The sequence below is a fragment of the Sus scrofa genome, chromosome 2, assembly GCF_054392235.1.
Source record: "Sus scrofa isolate SSC_HxYL_T2T_F1_AM1 chromosome 2, Sscrofa_HxYL_maternal_Yorkshire_Landrace_v2.0, whole genome shotgun sequence".
Classification (NCBI taxonomy): Eukaryota; Metazoa; Chordata; class Mammalia; order Artiodactyla; family Suidae; genus Sus; species Sus scrofa.
The window spans coordinates 60,710,969-60,732,409 of NC_139384.1; the positions used below are offsets into that span (position 1 = coordinate 60,710,969).

The 21,441-nt window shown below is 43.9% G+C and overlaps 1 protein-coding gene across 8 annotated transcripts in view; it reads left to right on the forward strand.

Moving 5' to 3' along the window:
* Positions 1-458: 458 nt before the first annotated feature.
* The window catches only part of LOC146405399 (butyrophilin-like protein 10), a 33,846-nt gene continuing 12,863 nt past the window's right edge, over positions 459-21,441 (forward strand). The window contains exons 1-6 of one of the 8 annotated variants that reach the window (XR_014837322.1): positions 459-734; positions 1,543-1,636; positions 4,503-4,605; positions 5,651-5,956; positions 8,323-8,581; positions 14,006-15,798. Coding sequence is in view for 1 of the 8 variants with exons in the window: in XM_085012153.1 (XP_084868279.1) it covers positions 1,544-1,636; positions 2,017-2,323; positions 4,503-4,597 (495 nt within the window). In the remaining 7 variants the exon portion in view is untranslated. Of the gene's footprint in view, positions 735-1,448; positions 1,637-2,016; positions 2,324-2,952; positions 3,299-4,502; positions 4,606-5,650; positions 7,017-8,322; positions 8,582-14,005; positions 15,799-21,441 lie in introns of those variants that run through there. The other 7 variants (XR_014837326.1, XM_085012153.1, XR_014837325.1 and 4 more) reach the window with 7 other exon arrangements.

Below are 21,441 nucleotides of genomic sequence, written 5' to 3' on the forward strand. Positions count from 1 at the left end.
CGGGAACACAACTGGACCAAGCACCTTCCTCAGGTATAGGGGAATCCACATGAGTGCTCTAAGCCTGGCCTGAGTCAAGATCGCAATGAGGACAGGCTACCCTGGCCAAAGGGGTACAGAAGGGGTTGTCTGAACTTCTGCACAGGAGTCTAGAGGGAAAAGACAGAATCTGGCAAATTTCAACCTGATGGCAAAAAAAAAAAAAAAAAAATTTCCTGAAGGAACCAGGCCCAGCTTGGCCAGGACTGGAGGTCTTTTGATAATGGAGAAACTTTATCTGAATCCCTCAGGTTCTGCCTGGCCTGGATCCCTGCCTCTCATTTCCACAGCACCTCCTTGGGGCTTCTGGCACTGGCCCTGACAGCCATCCTTCCATCAGCCCTTAATTGGCCCTTTGTTTCCATCTCTCCCCTTATCTCCTGCTACCAGAATTTTGCTCTTCAGCCTTCAATGTATTCAGTTCTGTTGACCACTCCCCTTAGGAAGCCCTTGAGTGTGTGTGTGTGTGTGTGTGTGTGTTTCTATTGCAACTGCCAAAAAGACAGGTGGTTATTTTTGCAAAAAGGAATAGGAGGATTCTACAGAAACTGGGACACTCAGCTGCTTTCACTGGATTCCTAGGCTCCCTTCTCATATCACCACCTGCAGTCAGCGTGGTTCACTTGTTTCACACCCTGCCTGGAATTTGTACCACCAGAATTTATGTGGGAAGCCTGCAGCGGGACTGGGACCTGGTGAGTATTTTCTGACTTAAGGATACTCACCTGCTTTCTGCTTTCTCCACCCCCTTGTCATCCTCAAGTGTCAGGAAGACCCTGGGGCCTTTCCAGGAAGAGAAATACCACAGAATGATAGCCCTGGCCTAAATAACTCCTTATTTGTTCATATAAATGCCAATCCTGAGAGCTCAGCAGATGTGTTCAGAGCCCTTGCTCTCTACACTGAGTGCACAATTAATAGTAAAGCTTACAGAGTGTCTTGGCCTCAGGCATTGCTCTCAAAGAGCCCTGGGGGTTGAATCCTTCCTCTTCCAATTGTAGAAGTTGTCATGGAGACAAGAGGAAAAAAGAGGGCTTTAAGAGGGTCCACAGATGCAGTTCTGGCCTTGGATTCACGTAAAGAGAGTTTGGGTTTTTTCCCCTAGCATGCTTATGGACAGCACATGGTCAGAGCTTAGGCAAAAATTCTATGTGAGTAGGTGAGGAAATAAAACCCATTCACGCTGGGGGATTTTCTCCTCAGAGTTTGGAGGATGGATGATGACAGAGGAACTCTATCCACATGTAGACGGACACAAGAATAGATCGTAGTTGTTGTCTCTCTATTTCTAGGATTAAAAACATATTAGGGGTTGGGAGTGGCTGAGATGGTTAAAACTAACTATTCTCTTCTGGTCATTTTTCCTTTGCTCCTGTTGGTCTCCTGGTGTTGCCTTGCCTCCTACCAAGACAAAAAGAGAGAGACACACACACACACACAGAGAAATTAAATCAGTCCCCACCTTGTCTCTGATGTCTCATGGGTCTTTCTGTCCCTGGCAAGGATGTCAAAGACTCATGGTCGAGATGTCTTTCTACCCAGCTTTTGCATCATCCTCGTTCTTCTGCAGTCCTGTCCAGCACCATCCCTGGAAATGGTAGGAGAGCTTTCCCTTCAACATGTTAAAAAATGCCCCAGAGGTCCCTGATGGCTCAGTGGGTTAAGGATCCAGTATTGTCACTGCTGTGGCTCAGGTTGCTGCTGTGACTGGAGTTCGATCCCTGGCCCAGGAACTTCAGCATGCCTAGGGCTCACCCAAAAGAATAAATGCCTTAGTAGAAGGAGAGGCGCTCCAGAGGGGAGCAGAGCTGGCACCTTTCCCTGTTAGCTCAGGATCCAAGGATTCCCCCCAAGAGGAATAGAGGTGTGGATAGGAGAGCCAATGGTCTCCTTGCACTGGCCTAACCAGTTCTGTTGGATCTGTCCTCATAAGAGAAAGCTGATTTCAAGGTATTTGGGCCTACTGATCCTGTCCAGGTCAAGGTTGGGGAAGATGTGGACCTATGGTGCAACCTGTCTCTCAACATCAACATTGAGGACATGGAACTTTGGTGGTACAGGGACCAGCTTTCCCCAGCTGTGCATGTGTGTAGAAATGGATCAGACGTGCAGGAAGAGCAGGTGGAGTTGTATCGGGGAAGGACAACCTTTGTGAAGGACTATGTGGCCCAGGGTCAAGCAGCTGTGAGGATACACAATGCCAATGGTCTTGATAATGGGACATTCCACTGCCAATTCAGTGATAAGGGCTTCAGTGAGGCTACACTGTGGCTAAGGGTGGTAGGTAAGTTTCAACTGGTAGGGCCCCTGGCCTTCCCAAGAGCTTCATCCCCCAAATTTGGTTCAGGCTGCAGCTCATCCCCCTGGTAGCCCAAAGTGCATAAGCCTGAGAACTTCCCACAAAATGCGCTTCCAAGCAAATCCATTTATCAGATGCTTTGCACAAGGGCAGTTTATCTCAGAAAATATAATTCTGATTATGTATGTGGCTTTATTCATAATTTTCCTTTCCTTAATCACCCCACTAAAATGGAATAGGGGCAGGAGGGAGGGATGGAGAGAGACAGAGACATAGACATGAAGAGAGACAGAGATACAGAAAGAAACATTGAGAGACAGACAGAGAGACAGATAAAGAGACAGATAGAGACAGAGAGACAGGGAGATAGAATCAAAAAGAGAGAAATAGAAACAGACACAGTAACAACTGAGACATAGAGAGGGTCAGAGAGAGAAAAGGAGGAAGAGAAAGAGGTGCTAATTTTGCAATATTAGAAAGGTATTTAATTGTCCTGAAATTTTTGTTTTCTTTGCTGTTTTTTTCTGGAAATAAGGGTAACATATTTGGAGTGTAATATTACACATGGTAGGTGGTTTGGTAAGAACACCTAACATCTATTGGAAATTCTCAAGATTTTAGTTTTTCTAATGGAAGCAGCAGCAGCTGCAGAGATTGGAACAGGCGTCTTTTCCCAAAGGGCTGGCTCAGAGCCCAGAATTCAAGTGGAAGTTGACCAGGAGGAAGTCATCAGGGCAGAGTGCCTCTTGGAGGGCTGGTACCTGGAGCCACAGGTGGAGTGGAGAGACTTCAAGAAACATGTCTTACCTTTTGTGCTCAGTCTCTCAGCCTCACCAACAACTGGCCTCTGGACTGTGGTGTCCAATGTGACCCTCCAGGGCAGCAATGTGACAGGCCTCTCCTGCTCCATCTCCAATCCCCTCCTTGGAGAGAAGAAGGTAACTGAGATTGACCTGTCAGGTAAGAGTTCTGTTCAGTTCTGGCCTTTAAAGTTCTGAGTGCAGGTGCTTATGGCCCCAGATGCCAGGACATTAGGAGGGAGCCTAGAGGCTTGCAGCAAGAGTGGACAGGGCAGCAGATCTCTGTCCATGGCCTGCTGGAGTGGGAGTCAAGGGGAAAAGCAGAGTTTTGCATGCTTATTACTGAAGTAGAACAGAGATGGGGTATAGAGGGAGACCCAGGGAAAGCTTTGCCTTTTAGAAGAAAGAGAAGCATTCACCCCATATTAACATTTTTTTTTTAGTTTGTTAATTCACTATTTTTTAGAACAGTTTTATGTTCATGGCAAAATTGAGAGAGAAGATAACAAAGATTTCTCCATATACTCCTTGCCCCCATACACACAGCCTCCCCCATTATCAACATCCCCCATCAGAGTGGTACATGTGTTATAACCGATGAACCTATATTGACACATCATCACCCAGAGTCCACAGTTTACATCAGGGGTCACCTTGGTCTTGTGCATTCCATGGGCTGGAACAAAGGTGTAAGGATGTGGATCCACCACTGCAGTATCATGCAGAGTAGTTTCACTGCCCTAAAGTGTCCACCTATTTATCCCCACCCACCCAGCTCCTAGCAATCACTGATCTTTTTCTTTATATGTAGTTTTTCCTTTTCCAGAATGTCACAGAGCTAGAATCATACAGTATGTAGCCTATTTGGATGGCTTCTTTCACTGAAGAATATGCATTTATGGTTCTCCCATGTCTTTTCATGGCTTGAAAGTCTCTATCTCTTAGGGGCTGAATAACATGCCATAGTTTTTATGAAGCATAGTTTATTTATACACATCACCCTCTGAAGGACATCTCGGTGACTTTCAACTTTACCTGTGTATACAATTTTTATTCTAAGTGACTTCAAGCTTAGAGAACATTTGAAAGAATCCTACAAAGAATTCTGCACCCTCTTTACCCAGGTTCACCCAATGTTTAACATTCTGTCTCACCTTTGTTTCACCATTTCTCTCCCTGTGTCTACTATCTATCTCCTGTGCATCTGACTAGCTCTAGCTAAACAAATGCACAATATGCTGCGTCTAGACATCTCAGAGTACTTTGTAAACATGAACCCTCTAGCATCAGTATGTTAAGAACAAAGAAGCTCTCTCACCCTGATATTCTTGACTCCCCGGAAACCCCTTCAACTCCCTCCACAGGGTTCCTGAGCACAGTGTTGACAGTAACTTTGCCTCTGATCCTCACTGCAATGGGGCTTGCAACGAGTGGAATCATCTACTTCTTATGTCGTTAAAGGGAAAGGTAAGACAGTGGCTGGAAGGACAGAGAGCATGTGAAACAGAGGAGCAGGGATGGAGAGCCAGGAGGAGAGGGGCCCTCCAATCCACAGTGTGCAGTGACCCCCAGTGGATGCAAACCAAGGGCATTCACACAAAGCTCTGTGCTAAGGCATTCCTTTGCAAGTCCTCATATACAGTAGGAATGGAGTGACCTGCAGTAGCCCCAGCTCTGGGATTGCCCAGTTACCATACGTACAATGAAAATCTTGTCTCTGAGACCCCAGCTTATTCTTTACCAGGTGATTTGGGGAAGGTTTTTTGGTCTCCCTCTGGGAAATAGTCACATCTGAACTTGAAGGGGACTGTTGGTTGGTTGGGGGTGATGTTACCATCCTGAAAGCCTCCTGAAGTGATCTTATGCTTGGTACATGCAGGGAGTTGGTGCTTATTGTTAGGAATATGTCCCATATTGATTGTTCCACTCATCCATTCATTCCATTCCCTGCCTTCTATGTCACTTCAGGAGCTGAGGACTTACCCATAGATGTCAGGCCCCTATTTGGGGAGCAGAGTAGAGACCCCATGCTGCTGGTTCCACAGAGTGCTAAGAATGCAAACTGAGGTACAGCACTGTGACAACTAAGAGGGACAGAATTGGGACTGTCCCCCAGGCTGTGTGCTGCTCCCTTGATACCCATTTTCTAACCTAGTGGGAAACAGCTGATAAGAGCCGCATAGAGTCAGTATCCCCACAGCAGAGTGGAGCACAAGGAGTCTTGTAGTAGTGCCTGGCTCTGCCCTAACCAAGCACCACCCACTAGGGGACTTAAAACTACAGGACTGTCTCTCACAGTTCTGGAGACTGGACATCCGAAGTCAACGTTTTAGCTGTGTTGGTTGCCTCTGGAGCCTGAGAGGAAGAATCCATTCCATGCCTCTCTCATGTTGTCTGGTGCTCCAGGCTTCCCTGAGCATGTGGCCACATCACACCAGTCTCTGCCTCTGTCACCATGTGGTCACCTCTTCATGACACTGTGTCTCAAACCTCCCTCTCCTTTCTCTTACAGGGACACCGGATTCAGGGCCACCTTAACCCAGGATGATCTACCCTCAAGATCCATACCTTAATCAGCAAAACACTATTTGCAAAGAAGTTTCCATTCACAGTTGCAGAGATTAGGAGTTGAACACTTGTTTTTGGGGTCCCCCTTCAGCCCACAACAGGGGGTGTGGAGTTGCAACACAAGGGCTGAAGGACAAGCACACCTTCTTGCATGGCAGGGCCACCTCAGCGTATGATGAACATAGAAAACAAGGACACTATAGGAGTCTGAAAATGTTTTGTGCAGTCAAGATCTTCATGCAAAGACAGGGTGAGTTTTATAAAAACTATCTCCACATCCACCATTTCAGAGTTTAGAATCAGGAGCACTATGGTAGTCAGTGACTGGAGTGGCCAGGAAATGCCTCTTGTATTAAGGTACTATTTACATACAATGAAACAAAAAGATTTTTAAGGCAAAACGGGGAAAAAATTTAAACGTAAAATTCTGTCATGTGGGTGACTATCTCCTCCCCTTTAGTATGCATTGTGCATCTGCATTATACCTTAATGAGACTTCCTTAGAAGAAACAGGAATGCCTGCTTGATCCGGAGAGCAGTTTTCTCCTGGCAACAGCACAGTACATCTCTAGGAATTGTTGCCCCCCCCCAAAAAAAATCCACAACCTAAAAGTTGAGCATTCCATTTCATTTGGTGGACAAAACTGAGAAATTAAGCCTGGGAGGAAATATCTGAAGTAACCCTGAGAAAACTGCTCTGAGGAGGCAAAGGGGGAGCTAAGATATATAGAAGTTTTATAACAAAAGACAGGTAACAGGAGCTTAAGATTACTGCTAATAAAAGAAAGCCAGACATCCCAAATTAAGGAATTTAGTGCATTTCTATGTATGGGAAGGTCTGAGGGTCTGGGCTCACTGAAATCATTTCTTTGATGTGCACCTCAGCTATGGGGGCCAGTATCCTGTTTTCACATCCTGAGTTCCTCAGGCCTCACCATCAGGAGTGGCTGCAGTCTGATGGCTGCTAGATGGTAGTTATTCTCTGTTTCCTTCCTGAGTTCCCTCAGGGCTCACCACCAAAGGTGGCTGCGATCACTGATGACTGTGACATCCTTTGTTTACGGATATGGCAGGCAATGTTTCATTTCTCACAGATAGCATGCCTGTCTTAATCTTGCAAGTGGCCGCATGCAGGTCTGGACTAACTATCAATATGTCATTTCATATGTAATCCTTTGCCTCAGAAACTATATAATTAATTATGCTTTGACTTCTACTGTTCAAAACAGTACTCCAAGTTTTCTGAAAGACTGTCCTCCACATAATAATTGTCAAGCCAGTGCAAATAAAATTTTCCATTTCTTTCTTAATTGACTATTGGTGAATTTTTTCACTGACAGGCATTTTGGCAGGGACACAATTCAACCCACTACAGCATCTATTTATGAACTTTATTCCATGACCCATTCAATAAACTCTTAGGATGGCTAAAATTGTGCATCAGTGGGGAGGAAGAGATTTCCCCCCACCCTCTTAGGTTTTTCTGGCTGATCTAAGAATTAAATAGACATGAGAAAGAGTAACAGGAGAAAATCAACAAAAGTTTAATGACACGTATACATGGGAGAGACCCGGGAAAACTGAGTAACTCACCGAAATGGCTGAAACCCTCACCTTAAATACCATCTTCAGCTGAAGAAAAAAGAGGATGTCAGGACAGTGGTTTGGGAATTTCAAAGGGGAGGAAGACAATTTACAGGGAGATAGGAAAGCAAATGGTTGGTAAATAAATGTTTGCTATGTCCTGCAGAAACAGTGGGGCACAGAGAGTAATTTTAAAAGACAGACTTTGTTAGTTTCCCCCTGTCAACCACACCTCCCTCATACTATCGTCATCGATGGTAATAGTTCCCTCCCTGTAATGGCCCCTCAATCAAAATTCCTTCAGCAGTTTGAGGAAGGTCATTATTTCTTCCTGAGTCTTTGGGTCTTAATTAGCTTCCAACTCAACATCATCCACATGCCAGAGAGACATTTTGGGGTGGCAAACTTTGTGCCCCTTCAAATGCCATTTCCACCTCCTGGGTGAGGTTGAGGAGACCATGCCCATCCGAGGGCTGAACAGTGACCTCTCCATACATCTGTAGTTATTATGTGGTTAATAGAGAGATGAGATCAAGTTTCATTGTTCCAGACTGCTTCCCTTGAAGACACACTATCCTGCACCACTTTCTGTGTATCAGCAGGAAAGAAAAGATGATGCTGTCAGTTTGAAATAAGAGTTTTAACTAAGGAACAACCCCCACCCCCTTGGCTAAAAAGGCAGCTGCAGGCCTTTCCAGCTATGCTCACCTCATATCACCCTTCTTGTAATAATGTAGCAACCGTGAGTGCTATGTCCAAGCCAGCAGCCCTGCTAATCATGTACCCAGCAGTGCTTATCAGTTCCACTTCTGTAACCTTACTTGCTCAGTTTCTTAGGGAGGAACACTGTCTGCTTGGGGAAGGGGGGAGGTCTGGGATACTTACATGGGAAAATCAAGACCTTGTAATGTATGAAAGTTGCTGAGAACAAAGACCTGGTGCTCAGATTCTGGAGGTGACTCCTCTGAGCCCGCACTGGTGCTGAGTAAACTTTGCTTTTCCATATCTCTGAGTGTCATTTTTCTGCTTCAGCTGCCATGGTTTTTGCAGTTCCCACAACATTTTGGTGCATTGGCCAGGAAGCCGACAACTGAGCTGGACTCTTGTGCCAACATTGTCAGAGAACCAGGGGAGGCCAGGGTCACCAGCCTGATGACAGAGAGATAGTGCACACTGGCCATTTTGCCAGATCCAGACACTCATTTGAGCAGTGCTGGCCTTGGCTCATACCTCTTCCCCAATGGACTCAGAAGGAGAGTGGAAACAGGTTCCAGAACAGGACATTGGATTGGTAAGTACCCCTGGGACATCTGCCCAAGTCAGGTCCCACCATATGGCGGAAGGAGAGACTGATCACCTCTCAGTGACCAAAGAGTCATTCAGGTCAGGATTTTTTCCCTTGGAATTGGGACGCTTGTCAATTCTGGTGTTTGTTTGTGTGTGTGTGTGTGTGTGTGTGTGTGTGTGTGTGTGTAGAGAATGAGAGACCATGCTCCACCATCTTCAGACTATGAAACCAGAGTGAGTCCTAAACTGCAGTTCTGTGGCAACCCTCATACGGCTTATGGTGGCCTTCTTCAGAGGGATCCTGACATTGGGGTTTATACAGTCCCACCAAAGCAAAGAGGTACCTGAAATATCTCCTCCATGGGAACTGTCAGGTGGACAAAGTGACTATTACCTGAGGCCTTGTCCTCACTGTTTGTCTTGTGTCACCATCACAGGGTGGGACTTTACACAATGGGTAAATTGGCTTCCAAGCCCACTGTCTTAGAGTTTATGGTTAAGAATTTTAAGAAAGGGTTTTCTAGAGATTATGGTGTTAAACTGAGTCCTGGAAAACTGTGTACCTTCTGTACCCTAGAATGGCCCACCTTTGGTGTTGTATGGCCTCTGGAAAGGACCTTAGATGTGTTTATGATTGGAGCAGTATATAATGTTATAACAGGAGACCCTGGACACCCATACCAATTTCCATATATTGATCAATGGTTGGAAATTGCCTATTTGAGGCTCCTATGGGTTTGGTTCTGTGCCACAGGCCAGGGACAGTGTAGGTTGCTAGTAGCCCAGTCCAAGAAAACCTTGTCTTGAGAAAAGGTTCCACCTATTTTTCAAGGGGAAACTGAGGACTTGCCCTCTATGCCACTACCTTATGTGCTGCCAGCCCCACCTCTGGGAGCCAAAGGTCCCCAGATGACAGATAGCCCACCGCCTTCTGTTTTTCCTCCTCTTCCTGCTCCTGAAGTTCCCAAGGCAATATCACCCCCACAGCCAAATTCACCAGAACCAATGAGCAGACATCTCCAGTCAGCCCAGGGAGCAGCCGCTCCAGCATTGAAAATGCCCTTATGGGAGACACGGGGACCAAGACAAATCACCCTCGATGGGGCCATACAAGAGGGGGGATGGTTTTTTTTATTACCAGCCCTTCTCCACTGCCAATCTCCTCAACTGGAAACACCATACTCCCTCATATTCTGAAAAGCCTCAGGCTCTGATTGATCTCTTAGAATTCAATTTCCAGACACACTGCCCCACCTGGATAGACTGCCAGCAACTACTTTTTACTCTGTTTGACACTGAAGAGTGCTGGTGAATTGTGACAGAAGCCCAAAAATGGCTTCACGCCAATGCAGGGGGTCAAGAAGACTTGGCAAACTGGGGAAGGGAAGACTTCCCAGAAGAAAACCCCCACTGGGACTATGACACTGAAGAAGGGAAACATAACCTAGAGAGGTACTAGCAGGCCTTCCTACAGTGGGCAAAAGCTGGGGCTAAAAGGCATCCTAATATAGCTAAGACCAGTGAGATACTACAAGAGCTGAATGAAAGCCCAGCCAAATTCTATGAGAAACTATGTGAGGCTTTTCAAATCTACACCCCTTTTGATCCCAAGGCACCTGAAAACCAATGGATGATAAATGCTGCCTTTGTGGGACAAGCCCAATCAGATATCCGTAAAAAGCTACAGAAATTAGAAGGATTTGCAGCAAAGAATGCTACCAATTGTTGGAAAGAGCCAACAAGGTTTTTATTAACCAAGATCAGGTGGCCCACCATGATGAAGAAAAGAGAATGAAACAAAAAGTGACACTTCTGGTGGTCACCCTGTCAAAACCTGTGCCCCCAGTGGGACCACCATAGGGGACAAGGCCCAAGGCCAGGGAAAAGTAGTCCCCTGGAACATAATCAATGTGCTTACTGCAAAGAAAAGGGACATTGGAAAAATGAGAAAAGGACCAACCATCCTGAGAAAAGGACCAAGGCCCCACCTAGCCGGTACTGATCTGAGCTATTCAGCACCAACCTGATCGACCTAGCCGAGTCTGACTGGGGGGACCAGGCTGTCTCCAACTGGGCCCCCAAGAGTCTATGGTCAGAATTCAAGTAGGGGGCCATCCCATAGAATTTATGGTAGACACAGCTGCCGAACTTTCTGTGGTCATGCAACCTGTATCTTCCCTCTTGGGGAAAGAAACCACCATCACTGGGGCTACAGGTGCCTAAGCCCACAGTCCCTTCTGTGGTCCCCAGCAATACCGATGAGGAGGCCATGAAGTAATACATGAATTTCTTTACCTGCCTGACTGCCCAGTCCCCTTGAAAAGAAGACACCTGCTGGCTAAAATGGGGGCACCAATTTCCTTTTTCCACTGATGGATCAGGCCAATTCAAATTAACAGAATCCCCCTGTCCTTTAATCATGGCTCTTGCTGTAAGAAGGGAAGAGGAATGGTGCTTGAACTCTTCCCCTTCAGAAATGGGGACCATTCCCCCAGAACTAAGGACTAAATACCCATTGGTTTGGGCTGAAGGAAACCCATCAGGACTGGCAAAATACCATGCTCCTACCTTGATTGATCTAAAACCCGAAGCTCAACTGGTAAAGCTACAGCAATACTCAATTCCCAGAGAAGCTTGCCTGGGAATCCAAGTTCACCTGGATGGGCTGGACTGTTAATAAAATGTCAGTCGCCCTGGAACACCCCTTTACTGTCCATAAGAAAACTGGGAACACAAGACTTGAGAGCCATAAATGAAGCAACAGTCACATTACACACATCCATCCCTAACCCATATACCCTGCTAGGGCTGATCCCCTCCATTGCTGATTGGTTTACTTGCCTGGACTTAAAAGATTCCTTTTTCTGCCTCTGGGTGGCACCTGCCAGTCAGCTGTTGTTTGCCTTTGAATGAGAAAATCCACATACAAAGGAACAGCTCACAAGGATTCAAAAATTCTCTCTCTCTCCCACTCTTTTTAGCAGCACCCTAGCCGCTGACCTGGCTGAATTTCCTGGACAAAAACTGGGCTGTGTTTTGCTACAGTACATTGATGACTTCTTACTAGCTAGCACCACACAGGCTCAATGCCTAGAGGGAACAAGAGCTCTCCTTTCCCTAATAATGGAGGCAGGGTATCAGGTATCAAACAAAAAGGCACAAATCTGTAAGAAGCAAGTCAAGTATCTGGGCTTTAACATCATGCAGGGCCAATGAATGCTGGGAACTGAAAGAAAGCAGGCAGTTTGTGCCATTCCTCTCCCTACCACCCACAGGAAACTTCGTGAGTTCCTAGGGGCAGCAGAATTCTGTCGGATATGGATCCCCAGGTTTTCAGACTTGGCCAGGCCTCTGTATGAGGCTCTAAAAGGGAAAGAAAAGACTCCCCTTGAATGGGGACCAAGCCAGGAGGCAGCATTTCCGACAATCAAAACCAAACTCAATGAGGATCCAGCCTTGGGACTTCCTGATGTAACCAGAGAATTTAACCTTTTTGTTCATGAGAAAAATGGGATGGCATTGGGAGGCCTAACCCAAGAATTTGGGCCTTGGCAGAGGCCAGGGACATAGCTGTCTAAACAAATTGACTCAGTTGCTGCTGGATGGCCTCCCTGCCTCAGAGCGCTGGCAGCTACCACCTTGTTAGGGAGAGAGGCTGACAAGTTGTCTCTGGGACAAAACCTCAACTTTAAAGTCCTGCACTCAGTTGTAACCCTAATGGACACTAGGGGCCACCACTGGCTCACGCATGCACTAATGACTCAATATCAAGGGTTACTATGTGAAAATTCATGGGTAAAACTGGAGGTTGTACGAACTCTGAACCCAGCCACTTTTCTGCCATATGAAGCAGGGCCCCCAGACCGTAACTGCTTAGAGGTACTAGATGAGGTGTTTTCAGGTCTGACTTGACTGATAAACCACTCCAAAATCCTGACCTGGTTTTATATACTGATGGCAGCAGCTTTATGGGGGATGGGAAAAGGATGGCACAATATGCTGTGGTATCTGACTTAGAAGTGATAGAGGTGCTTCCTTGAGGCTGGTCAACACAGAGAGCAGAATTATCAGCCTTAATAAGAGCACTGGCGCTCAGCTGAGACCATACTCACGGTGTGCCTTTGCAAATTTATATGTCCATGGAGCCTTATATAAAGAAAGGAAAAGGGATTAAAAACCAGGCTGAAATCTTAAAGCTCATAGAGGCAGTATGGGAGCCTAAAGAAGTTGCAGTTATCCACTGTAAAGGCCACCAAAAGGGAGATGACCCAGCGACAAAAGGAAACAAACCATAGTGCTGATGCAGCTGCCAGACAGGCAGCCCAGGGACAACAGCCAGACAAACCTAAGGTCTTGCTGGCCCCAGAAGTGCCAGCTGTCCCCAAATTATTCTCCAGAGGAAGAAAAATGGATAGGGGAGGAAGGAGGAACCAAAACTAAGATGGGATGTTGGGTCACATGGGACTACCGGGTTTATGTTCCAGAACAGCTAGCCTACAAACTAGTCCACCAACAACATGAGCTACCCCACATGGGCAAAACTGCCTTAGAGACCTTACTGGGCGGGTACTATCTCATTACACATCTTCTCGCACTCTGCTCCTCTGTCTCCCAAAGATGCATAAGCTTTTTGCAGAATAATGCTCGCCAGGGGCCCAGCAGACCAGCTGGGACACAACACTGTGGACTGTCCCCTTTTGAGGATATGGAAGTGGACTTTACTGAAGTCACCCCTAGTAAGGGGTACAAATACTTACCAGTTTTTATCTGTGCTTTTTCAAGATGGGTAGACGCCTTCCCTACCTGAACTGAAAAGGCAAGGGAAGTAGCCAAGGCACTCCTAAGAGACATTATTCCCAGATATGGAATGCCTCTGACCATTGGGTCAGATAATGGACCAGCATTTGCGGCCGGTGGCAAAAGCCTTACAGATCTGATGGAAATTACATTCTGCTTATTGCACTCAAAGTTCAGGGAAAGTAGAACGCATGAACTGGACCCTTAAACAGACACTGGAAAAGGTATGTCAGGAAACTGGCTTGCCCTGGGTAGACATGTTGCCAGTGGCCCTCCTAAAATGAGACGCTCACCCCGAGTGGGAATAGGGTTCTCACCATCTGAAATCTTATATGGGAGGCCACCTCCGCTGATCAATTTAAAAGGAAACACCAGAGAGTTGGGAGACTTGAAATTACATAAACAATTACAGGGACTGGGGCTATCTCTCAGATATATAGAAGGGTCACAGATAGAATACCTGTGTCCTTAGACATAACAGTTCACCCCCACAAGCTGGGGGACAAGGTGTGGATAAAGGACTGGAAAAAGGAGGCTTTGAGGCTGGTATGGAAGGGCCCCAGGTTGTAATTCTAACCACCCCCACTGTTCTTAAAGTAACAGAGTTAGATGCTTGGTTCCATCATTCCAGAATCAAACTGGCTGGTCCGGCTGACAACCGTGGAGAGTGGTAGACTACCCTTGATACAGAGAGACCTCTATGCCTGACCATACAGAGGAGGAGACAACGATCTCAAAGCCCTGCTCTGACCACACTGGAAGCTGGTCCGTCAATGCACAGCTGAAGCTTGAGGAATTGTCTGCCCAGTAAAATAAACTACCTTATCTTCCACAAGAGACTTTCTTACTGTTATATACTGTTATCTTATATCCAACATGTATGTTTGCTGCCTGTTGCTGTTAATCTGGTCCCCTTTGGCACTGCCAGGATCCATTTCCTCATGTGACCCATGCATTCGAGTGACCTGATCAGATCAAGGGGTTACATGGACTTGGTTTACTCAACTCATTTCCCCTGTTTGGGAGAAATTCAAGGAAACTGTACTCACAACAGGACCACTTATTCTATCTGTCAACAGGGGGACCAATATACTTGCTTTGATCCACGATACTCACCAACTGAGGAATGGTTAGAGGTCCAGCACTCTCATAAATCAGGGCAACTAATTAATTGGACCCAAATTACCAACCCTGAGTTGCCAGTATAAATACTTTTTGATGCCTATGAAGCTATGAATGGGTCATGGACTTCTACTAGACCATGTGGAAGCCCATCTTGGGAAAGAGAATATAGGCTCCAGGATAAATATATGTGCTGTAGGACCACCTGGAGTGGTTGCCAGGTATGCACTTACTGGAGCTGCATAGCCTGGGCAACCTGGGATAAGGGAGACAGAACAGCTGTCCTTCAAAAGGGTACAGCCCCTCCAGACTGTCAGACTAAAACTTGTAACCCAGTTAAATTCACTATTTTCAATTCCAGTGAGCCCAAATGGAAGGAGGGGTTCAAAATAAGCATTTGCATTAATGAAAGAGGACTTGGCCCTGGAGCTGTGCCACATTTCCAGAGAATAATGCTTGCACTCCAAGCTGCCTCTCACAGGGTCTTTCATTCCATTTATGAAAAGATGAAAAAAACAGCACACCTCAGCTAAGAACTTGTTCTTTGCCCTAGCAGAAACTATTGCACAAACTCTCAAGGTCTTCTATTTTTATGTATGTGGGGGAATGAACACAGGAGACCACTGGCCTTGGCAATCCATGGAACTGAACCCATTAGAGCCTCATAATGAAACTGCATACCCCCAACTCACCAGTGGGGTATGGCTCCTCAGAACTGCTATTATAGGGAGAAACTCTGGTGAAGAGGGGAGGATGGTTCAGTGTTTCTGTTGGAAGCCTAACATGTTTAGGCCTAAGGTTTTATAAGAACCATAGTTGAAAGAAAAACAGCCTCCCACCTGCTACTTATCAGAGGTTACCAATGGGTAATGACTGATGATCTCTGAAGTGTGCAGATGCACCCTGAACATCAAGAGGGGACAATGAAATAAGAGTTTTAACTAAGGAACAACCCCCACCCCCTTGGCTAAAAAGGCAGCTGCAGGCCTTTCCAGCTATGCTCACCTCATATCACCCTTCTTGTAATAATGTAGCAACCGTGAGTGCTATGTCCAAGCCAGCAGCCCTGCTAATCATGTACCCAGCAGTGCTTATCAGTTCCACTTCTGTAACCTTACTTGCTCAGTTTCTTAGGGAGGAACACTGTCTGCTTGGGGAAGGGGGGAGGTCTGGGATACTTACATGGGAAAATCAAGACCTTGTAATGTATGAAAGTTGCTGAGAACAAAGACCTGGTGCTCAGATTCTGGAGGTGACTCCTCTGAGCCCACACCAGTGCTGAATAAAGCTTGCTTTTCCATATCTCTGGGTGCCATTTTTCTGCTTCAGCTGCCATGGTTTTTGCAGTTTCCACAACAAATTCACCATGCCACTTTTATCTCAATACTTATGGAAAGAGCAGTTTTAGGCTTGACATTGATTTGCATTATAAAGTCAAAGGCTAACTAACTCTCTGGCCAGTCCCACAACCAGGGATGTTTGCTTCAAGGGCCATTCTTCAAGGAGCCATTTCTTTGAAATGTAGCAAGGAAGACAGTGCCTGTAGGGAAGGGGGAAATTCTTTACCTATCTTGGGCTGTCTTCCAGCTGGAGCCCTATAAATTCAACTAGCCAGAGACAGATTAACAAGGGGAAAACAAACAGAAGTTGATTAACTTGCACAACATGAATAAGGGAGCACTCAGAAGTGTTGTTAGAATTCGGGATCCTTACACCTAACTTAGGAGAGAAAAGGGAAGGGAGGTATGGAGCTTATGGAAAAGCAGAAGACTTTTTGGAAAGATAAATGTGCGCTTAGAAGAACAGAAGTGTGATGGATAGTTTGTGACAAATTCTGTCTGGGAGTGGTGTTGACTTCTCTAAGAAGGGAAGATTAAGGTTGCTCTGGGAAAGCAATTTATGACACTTGAATGCTTTGGGGAGGCTCTGCTTTAGATACATAAGGGATTTCCAATCCTCAGATGCCTTTAGCTCAAAATAATTCTTATGCCAAAGTGGCATATTGTGTGGTGATATGGAATGATCTCCTTTGTGCCCCCTCTCCCCACATTGAGGGAGGACACAGAGCTAAATTCAGCTGTTATCTGAATCCAAATTTTAAACCCTACCACCAGTCATAGAAAAAATTAGCATTTTTATCTTGAAAACACAGATATAATAGTGAAAATTTTGTAAGAAATATAAATATTTGGTCAGTCAGATCACCAAAATGTATTTCAAATTGTGGTCTTTGTCCACAATTTCTGGCATATAGCCCCCACAAACTTCTGGCAGTGACAGCAAGGAAATCATCTTTTCTTATTAAAATTTAGTCTCTCTTAGTGTCCAGTGTGGAAGAGTGGGTTAAAAATCCAACTGCAGTAACTACCCATTGTGGCTCAGCAGTAACAAGCCCAACTAGTTTTTGTGAGGATGTGTGCTCAATCCCTGGCCTCACTCAGTGGGTTAAAGGATCCTGGAGTTGCTGTGAGCTGTGGTATATGTCACAGATGCAGCTCAGATCCTGCATTGCTGTGGCTGTGGTGTATGCTTGCAACTGTAGTTCTGATTCCACCTCTAGCCAGAGAACTTCCATATGCCACAAGTGTGGCCCTAAAAAAGCAAAAAAAAATTTTTTTAAAAGAAAAAAAGGATTCAATTGCAGCAGCTCAGTTCTCTGTGGTGGAGGAGGCACAGGAGGTTCAATTTCCACCCTGGCACAGTGGATTAAAGGATCTGGTGTTGTCACAGCTGTGGATTATGTTCCAGTTGTGGCACAGATTCAATCCCTGGCCCAGAAACTTCCATATGCCATGGGTGTGGTCATAAAATTAAAAAAAAAAATAATTGTTTTCTTATCCCCAGTTCTTGAAAATACTTCAGAGCCATAATGATAACATAGGTGTTTAATTATTCATAACAAGTCCCTTTCCACCCAGCTGGGTTTATGTTAATGAACTGACTTTTGGGAATCTCTTAAAGATGGAGGCTGGTTGTCTGGGAAACCAACCTAGAAAGGGTTAGAATTTCCAATCCCACCTCCTGATTTCCAAGGTGGGAAGTTTGGCTAGAGGTTAAATCAATTACCAATTGACAATAAGCTAATCAACCACGCTTACATAATGAAACCTTCATAAAAACCAAAAAGGACCAGTTTAGACAGAAGATCCTTTGTTTGTGTCCTCACCATACATATCTCTTTATCTGACTGTTGATTCATATTCTTTAATATCCATTGTAATAAACTGGTAATCTAGTGAGTGTACGGGTTTCCTGAGATCTTTCAGCTGCTCTAGGAAATTAATCAAGCCCAAGGAGGGGACAATGGAAACTTTAATATATAGCCAGTTTTTCAGAAGTACAAGTAACAACCTAAACTTTCAACTCATGTCTGAAGCCAAGGGAGGGGGTCATGGAAACCTCTGATCTATAATTCTTTGGTCAGAAGCACAGGTGACAACCTGGACTTAAGACTGGCATCTGAAGCAGGAGAAGGGTGCAGTCTTATAGGGCCAGACTAACCTGTAGGATTTGATACTATCTCTAGGCAATTAGTGTGAGAATTAGGTTGAATTTAGGACAACGAACTGGTGTTAGAGCATTGCTTGGTGCTGTGGAGAAACTTCCTCAACAAACTGAAAATTGGAGTCAGAACTTTTAAGAGTTTTGTCTACCTAGGTCTACAAAAGGACGAGATTTCTTTCTGCCTTTGCAATTTCTTTTGTGGGTTGCCTGTGGTGCACATCACATTCTGATTTAGCATGTACTCAGTAATGGAACTATTTCCTTTCTCTTTCACCTTTGTGTAGGAATTTTCTGGGTCAGAAGAAGATTTTGTTTATAATTCCCTACCATCTCATGGGCTGAAGCTGCAGGAACTGGATTCAGCCAACTACCTGTGTGATTTTAGAGCAGATTCTCTCCAGTGCCTTCAGGAAAGAGCTAGCAAACCAAGACACCTTGTTTTTTGACCTTGTGGGACCTAAGCAGAGCTCACCTGAGTTTCTGATGCACAGAACTATGAGATAATAAATGGATGTTCTGTTTTTTTCTTTTTCTTTTTTGTGACTCAGCAGTAATTAAACCAACTAGTATCCATGAGCATATGGTTTGATCCGTGGCCTTGCTCAGTGAGTTGAGTGTATGGCATTGCTCTGAGTTGTGGTGTAGTTCACAGATGCCGCTCAGATCAGGTGTTGTTATGGTTGTGGTATGGGCTGGCAGCTAAAGCTCTGATTCAACCCCTAGCCTGGGAACTTCCATGTGCCACGCATGCGGCCCTAAAAAAAAAAAAGCAAAAAAAAAATTAAATTGACATGAAACAGATTAAAAAGAGAAAGTCAAGTTTAATTATCTATGTTTAGGGGGCCATATAAGAAAAACAAAGCCCAAGGACAAATAAATCAGGCAATTGAGGCTTATATGCCATCTGAGAGAAGGAGAAGGGGGTAGGGGGATAGAGGTTTGAGAGGTCACAGGGATGGAATGCTATCCTATTGTGATGGAAAAACAAATGTTTGGTAAACAAATGTTTGCCATGCCATGCAGAGAACTAGAGAGGACTTTGGTCTCCAGGCCCTGTTGAATTCCCTCTACAACACTGGATCCATATTTTTAGTAGATATTTCTGGCAGTGATGCTCTTCCTAGAGCAGGCCCCTTCCCTAAATTATTTTAGGTAGTTAAGGGGAAGGTAGAAATAAAACTTCTTCTTCTTCTTCTTCTTCTTCTTAATAAAACTTCTATTTCTTCTTCTTCTTCTTCTTTTTCTTTTTCTTTTTTTTTCTCATGCCCACAGCAAATGAAAGGTCCCAGGCCAGGGATCAAACCCACACCACAGTAGTAACCCAAGCCACAGCTATGACAAATGACTACGCTGAATTCCCAAACTTCTAGGCCTCCTGAGTCTTCTATTTCTTAAAAATAATTAGCCTAGGAGTTCCTGTCACAGTGCAGTGGAAAAGAATCTGACTAGGAAACATGAGGCTGCAGTTCAATCTCTGGCCTTGCTCAGTGGGTTAAGGATCCAGCATTGCCATGAGTTATAGTGTAGGTCTCAGACGTGGCTCAGATCTGATGTTGTTGTAGTTGTGGCATAGGCCTGCAGCTGTAGCTCCAATTCGATGCTTAGCCTGGGAACCTATATATGCTGCAGGTGCATCTCTAAAAAGCAAAAACAATAATAATAATAATTAGCCTAAAATAATCCTGATGCCAAAGAGACACATTTTGAGTTAGCGAATTCTGCTCCCCCATAAACAGTTGTAATGAGATAATGATGAGGTCACCATAGATAAGGATGTTGCTGAACAGCCTCTGTTCACTGGTGCCAAATAGAAACTTGGAGATACAGTTTTGGGTGAAGGAGAAAAAAGGGAGCTTTATTGCTTTGCCAGGCAAAGGAGGCCACAGCAGACTAATGCCTTAAAGATTGTGCCCTCCTAATGGATGTTCTTTTAAACCACTAAGGTGATGATATTTTATGACAGGACAATAGAGAGTTAATTCATAATAGAACAAAACTCTGCAATTAAAGGGTGGGGATTGACAGATTATGCTTAAAAAAGAAAAGATGTAACTCTATGCTGCTTATAATAAACACATTTTAAATATAAAGACACAGGTAAGTTAAAAGTAAAAGGATAAAGACATATCATGTTATACTAACGGAAAGAAAACTGAAGTGACTACATGAATACCATAAGTAGATAAAGAGCAAATATAATATCATAACTAGAGACTATTTTATGATAATTCATCATAAAGATATAGCAATCTTAAATATCTATGCATCTAAAAATGAAACTTCAAACTGATATTTGGTGATTAGAAATATAGGTATTTGGTCTATAGAAATGACAATTTAACAGCAAAAGACACATATTTTTCATATGCACATATAACATTTACTGAAATAGACCATGTTTTGAGCCATAAAACAACTCTAATTGAATGTAAAAGAACTCAGGTCATGCAAAGTATGCTTTCTGATTACAATTGAATTCAATTAGATATAATGTCAGAGATATTTCTGGAAATTTTCCAGATTATTTTTATTTGGATATGGTTTATTTGAATATTAAGTAATATATTTCTAAATAACCCTTGTGTTAAGTAGGAAATCAAAATGAAAATTATAAAGAATTTTGAAAGATATAATTAGAAAAATAAAACATGTAAAATTTGTGAGAAATAACTAAAAATTATCTAGGAAAAAATTTATAATACAAAAAGGCCCATATTAGAAAAGAAGGAAGGTTTCAAATCAGTGACCTTAACTTTTACTTTAAGAAACCAGAAAAAAAACAAATTAACCAAAGGTAGGCAGAAAAAGAAAATAATAACTATCTGAGTGAAAACTGATGTAATATAAAACAAAAAGGCAATAGAAAAAAATCAGTAAAACCAAAAGTTAATTCTTTGACAATATCAATACATTTGAGAAAAATATAGCCAGACTGGTCAAGAGAGCAATAAGACTTACATTACTAATATCAAGAGTAAGAGAGATGACACCAGAGAAGAGTCTGCAGACATTAAAAGAATAATAGTAGACTATTATGATAAATATTCTTATATTGAAAAAGAAAACTACCCAAACTTACTCCAAAAAGGTGTAAAAAACATGAAGAGATACCATTCATTTATTAAATAAATTGAATTTGTAATTTAAAATTTTCTCACAAAGAAGACCCAGGCCCAATTGGCTTCCCTAGTAAATTCTACCAAATATTTAAGGATGAAATAATACCAATTTTGCACAAATTATTTATGAAAAATCTTGGGCATGTATCCAGACAAAACTTTCCTTAAAAAAGACACATGCACCCACATGTTCACTACAGCACTAGTCACAATAGCCAAGACATGGAAACAAGCCAAATGTCCATTGACAGATGATTGGATTAGGAAAATGTGGCATATGTACATAATGGAATACTACTCAGCCATAAAAAAGAACAAAATA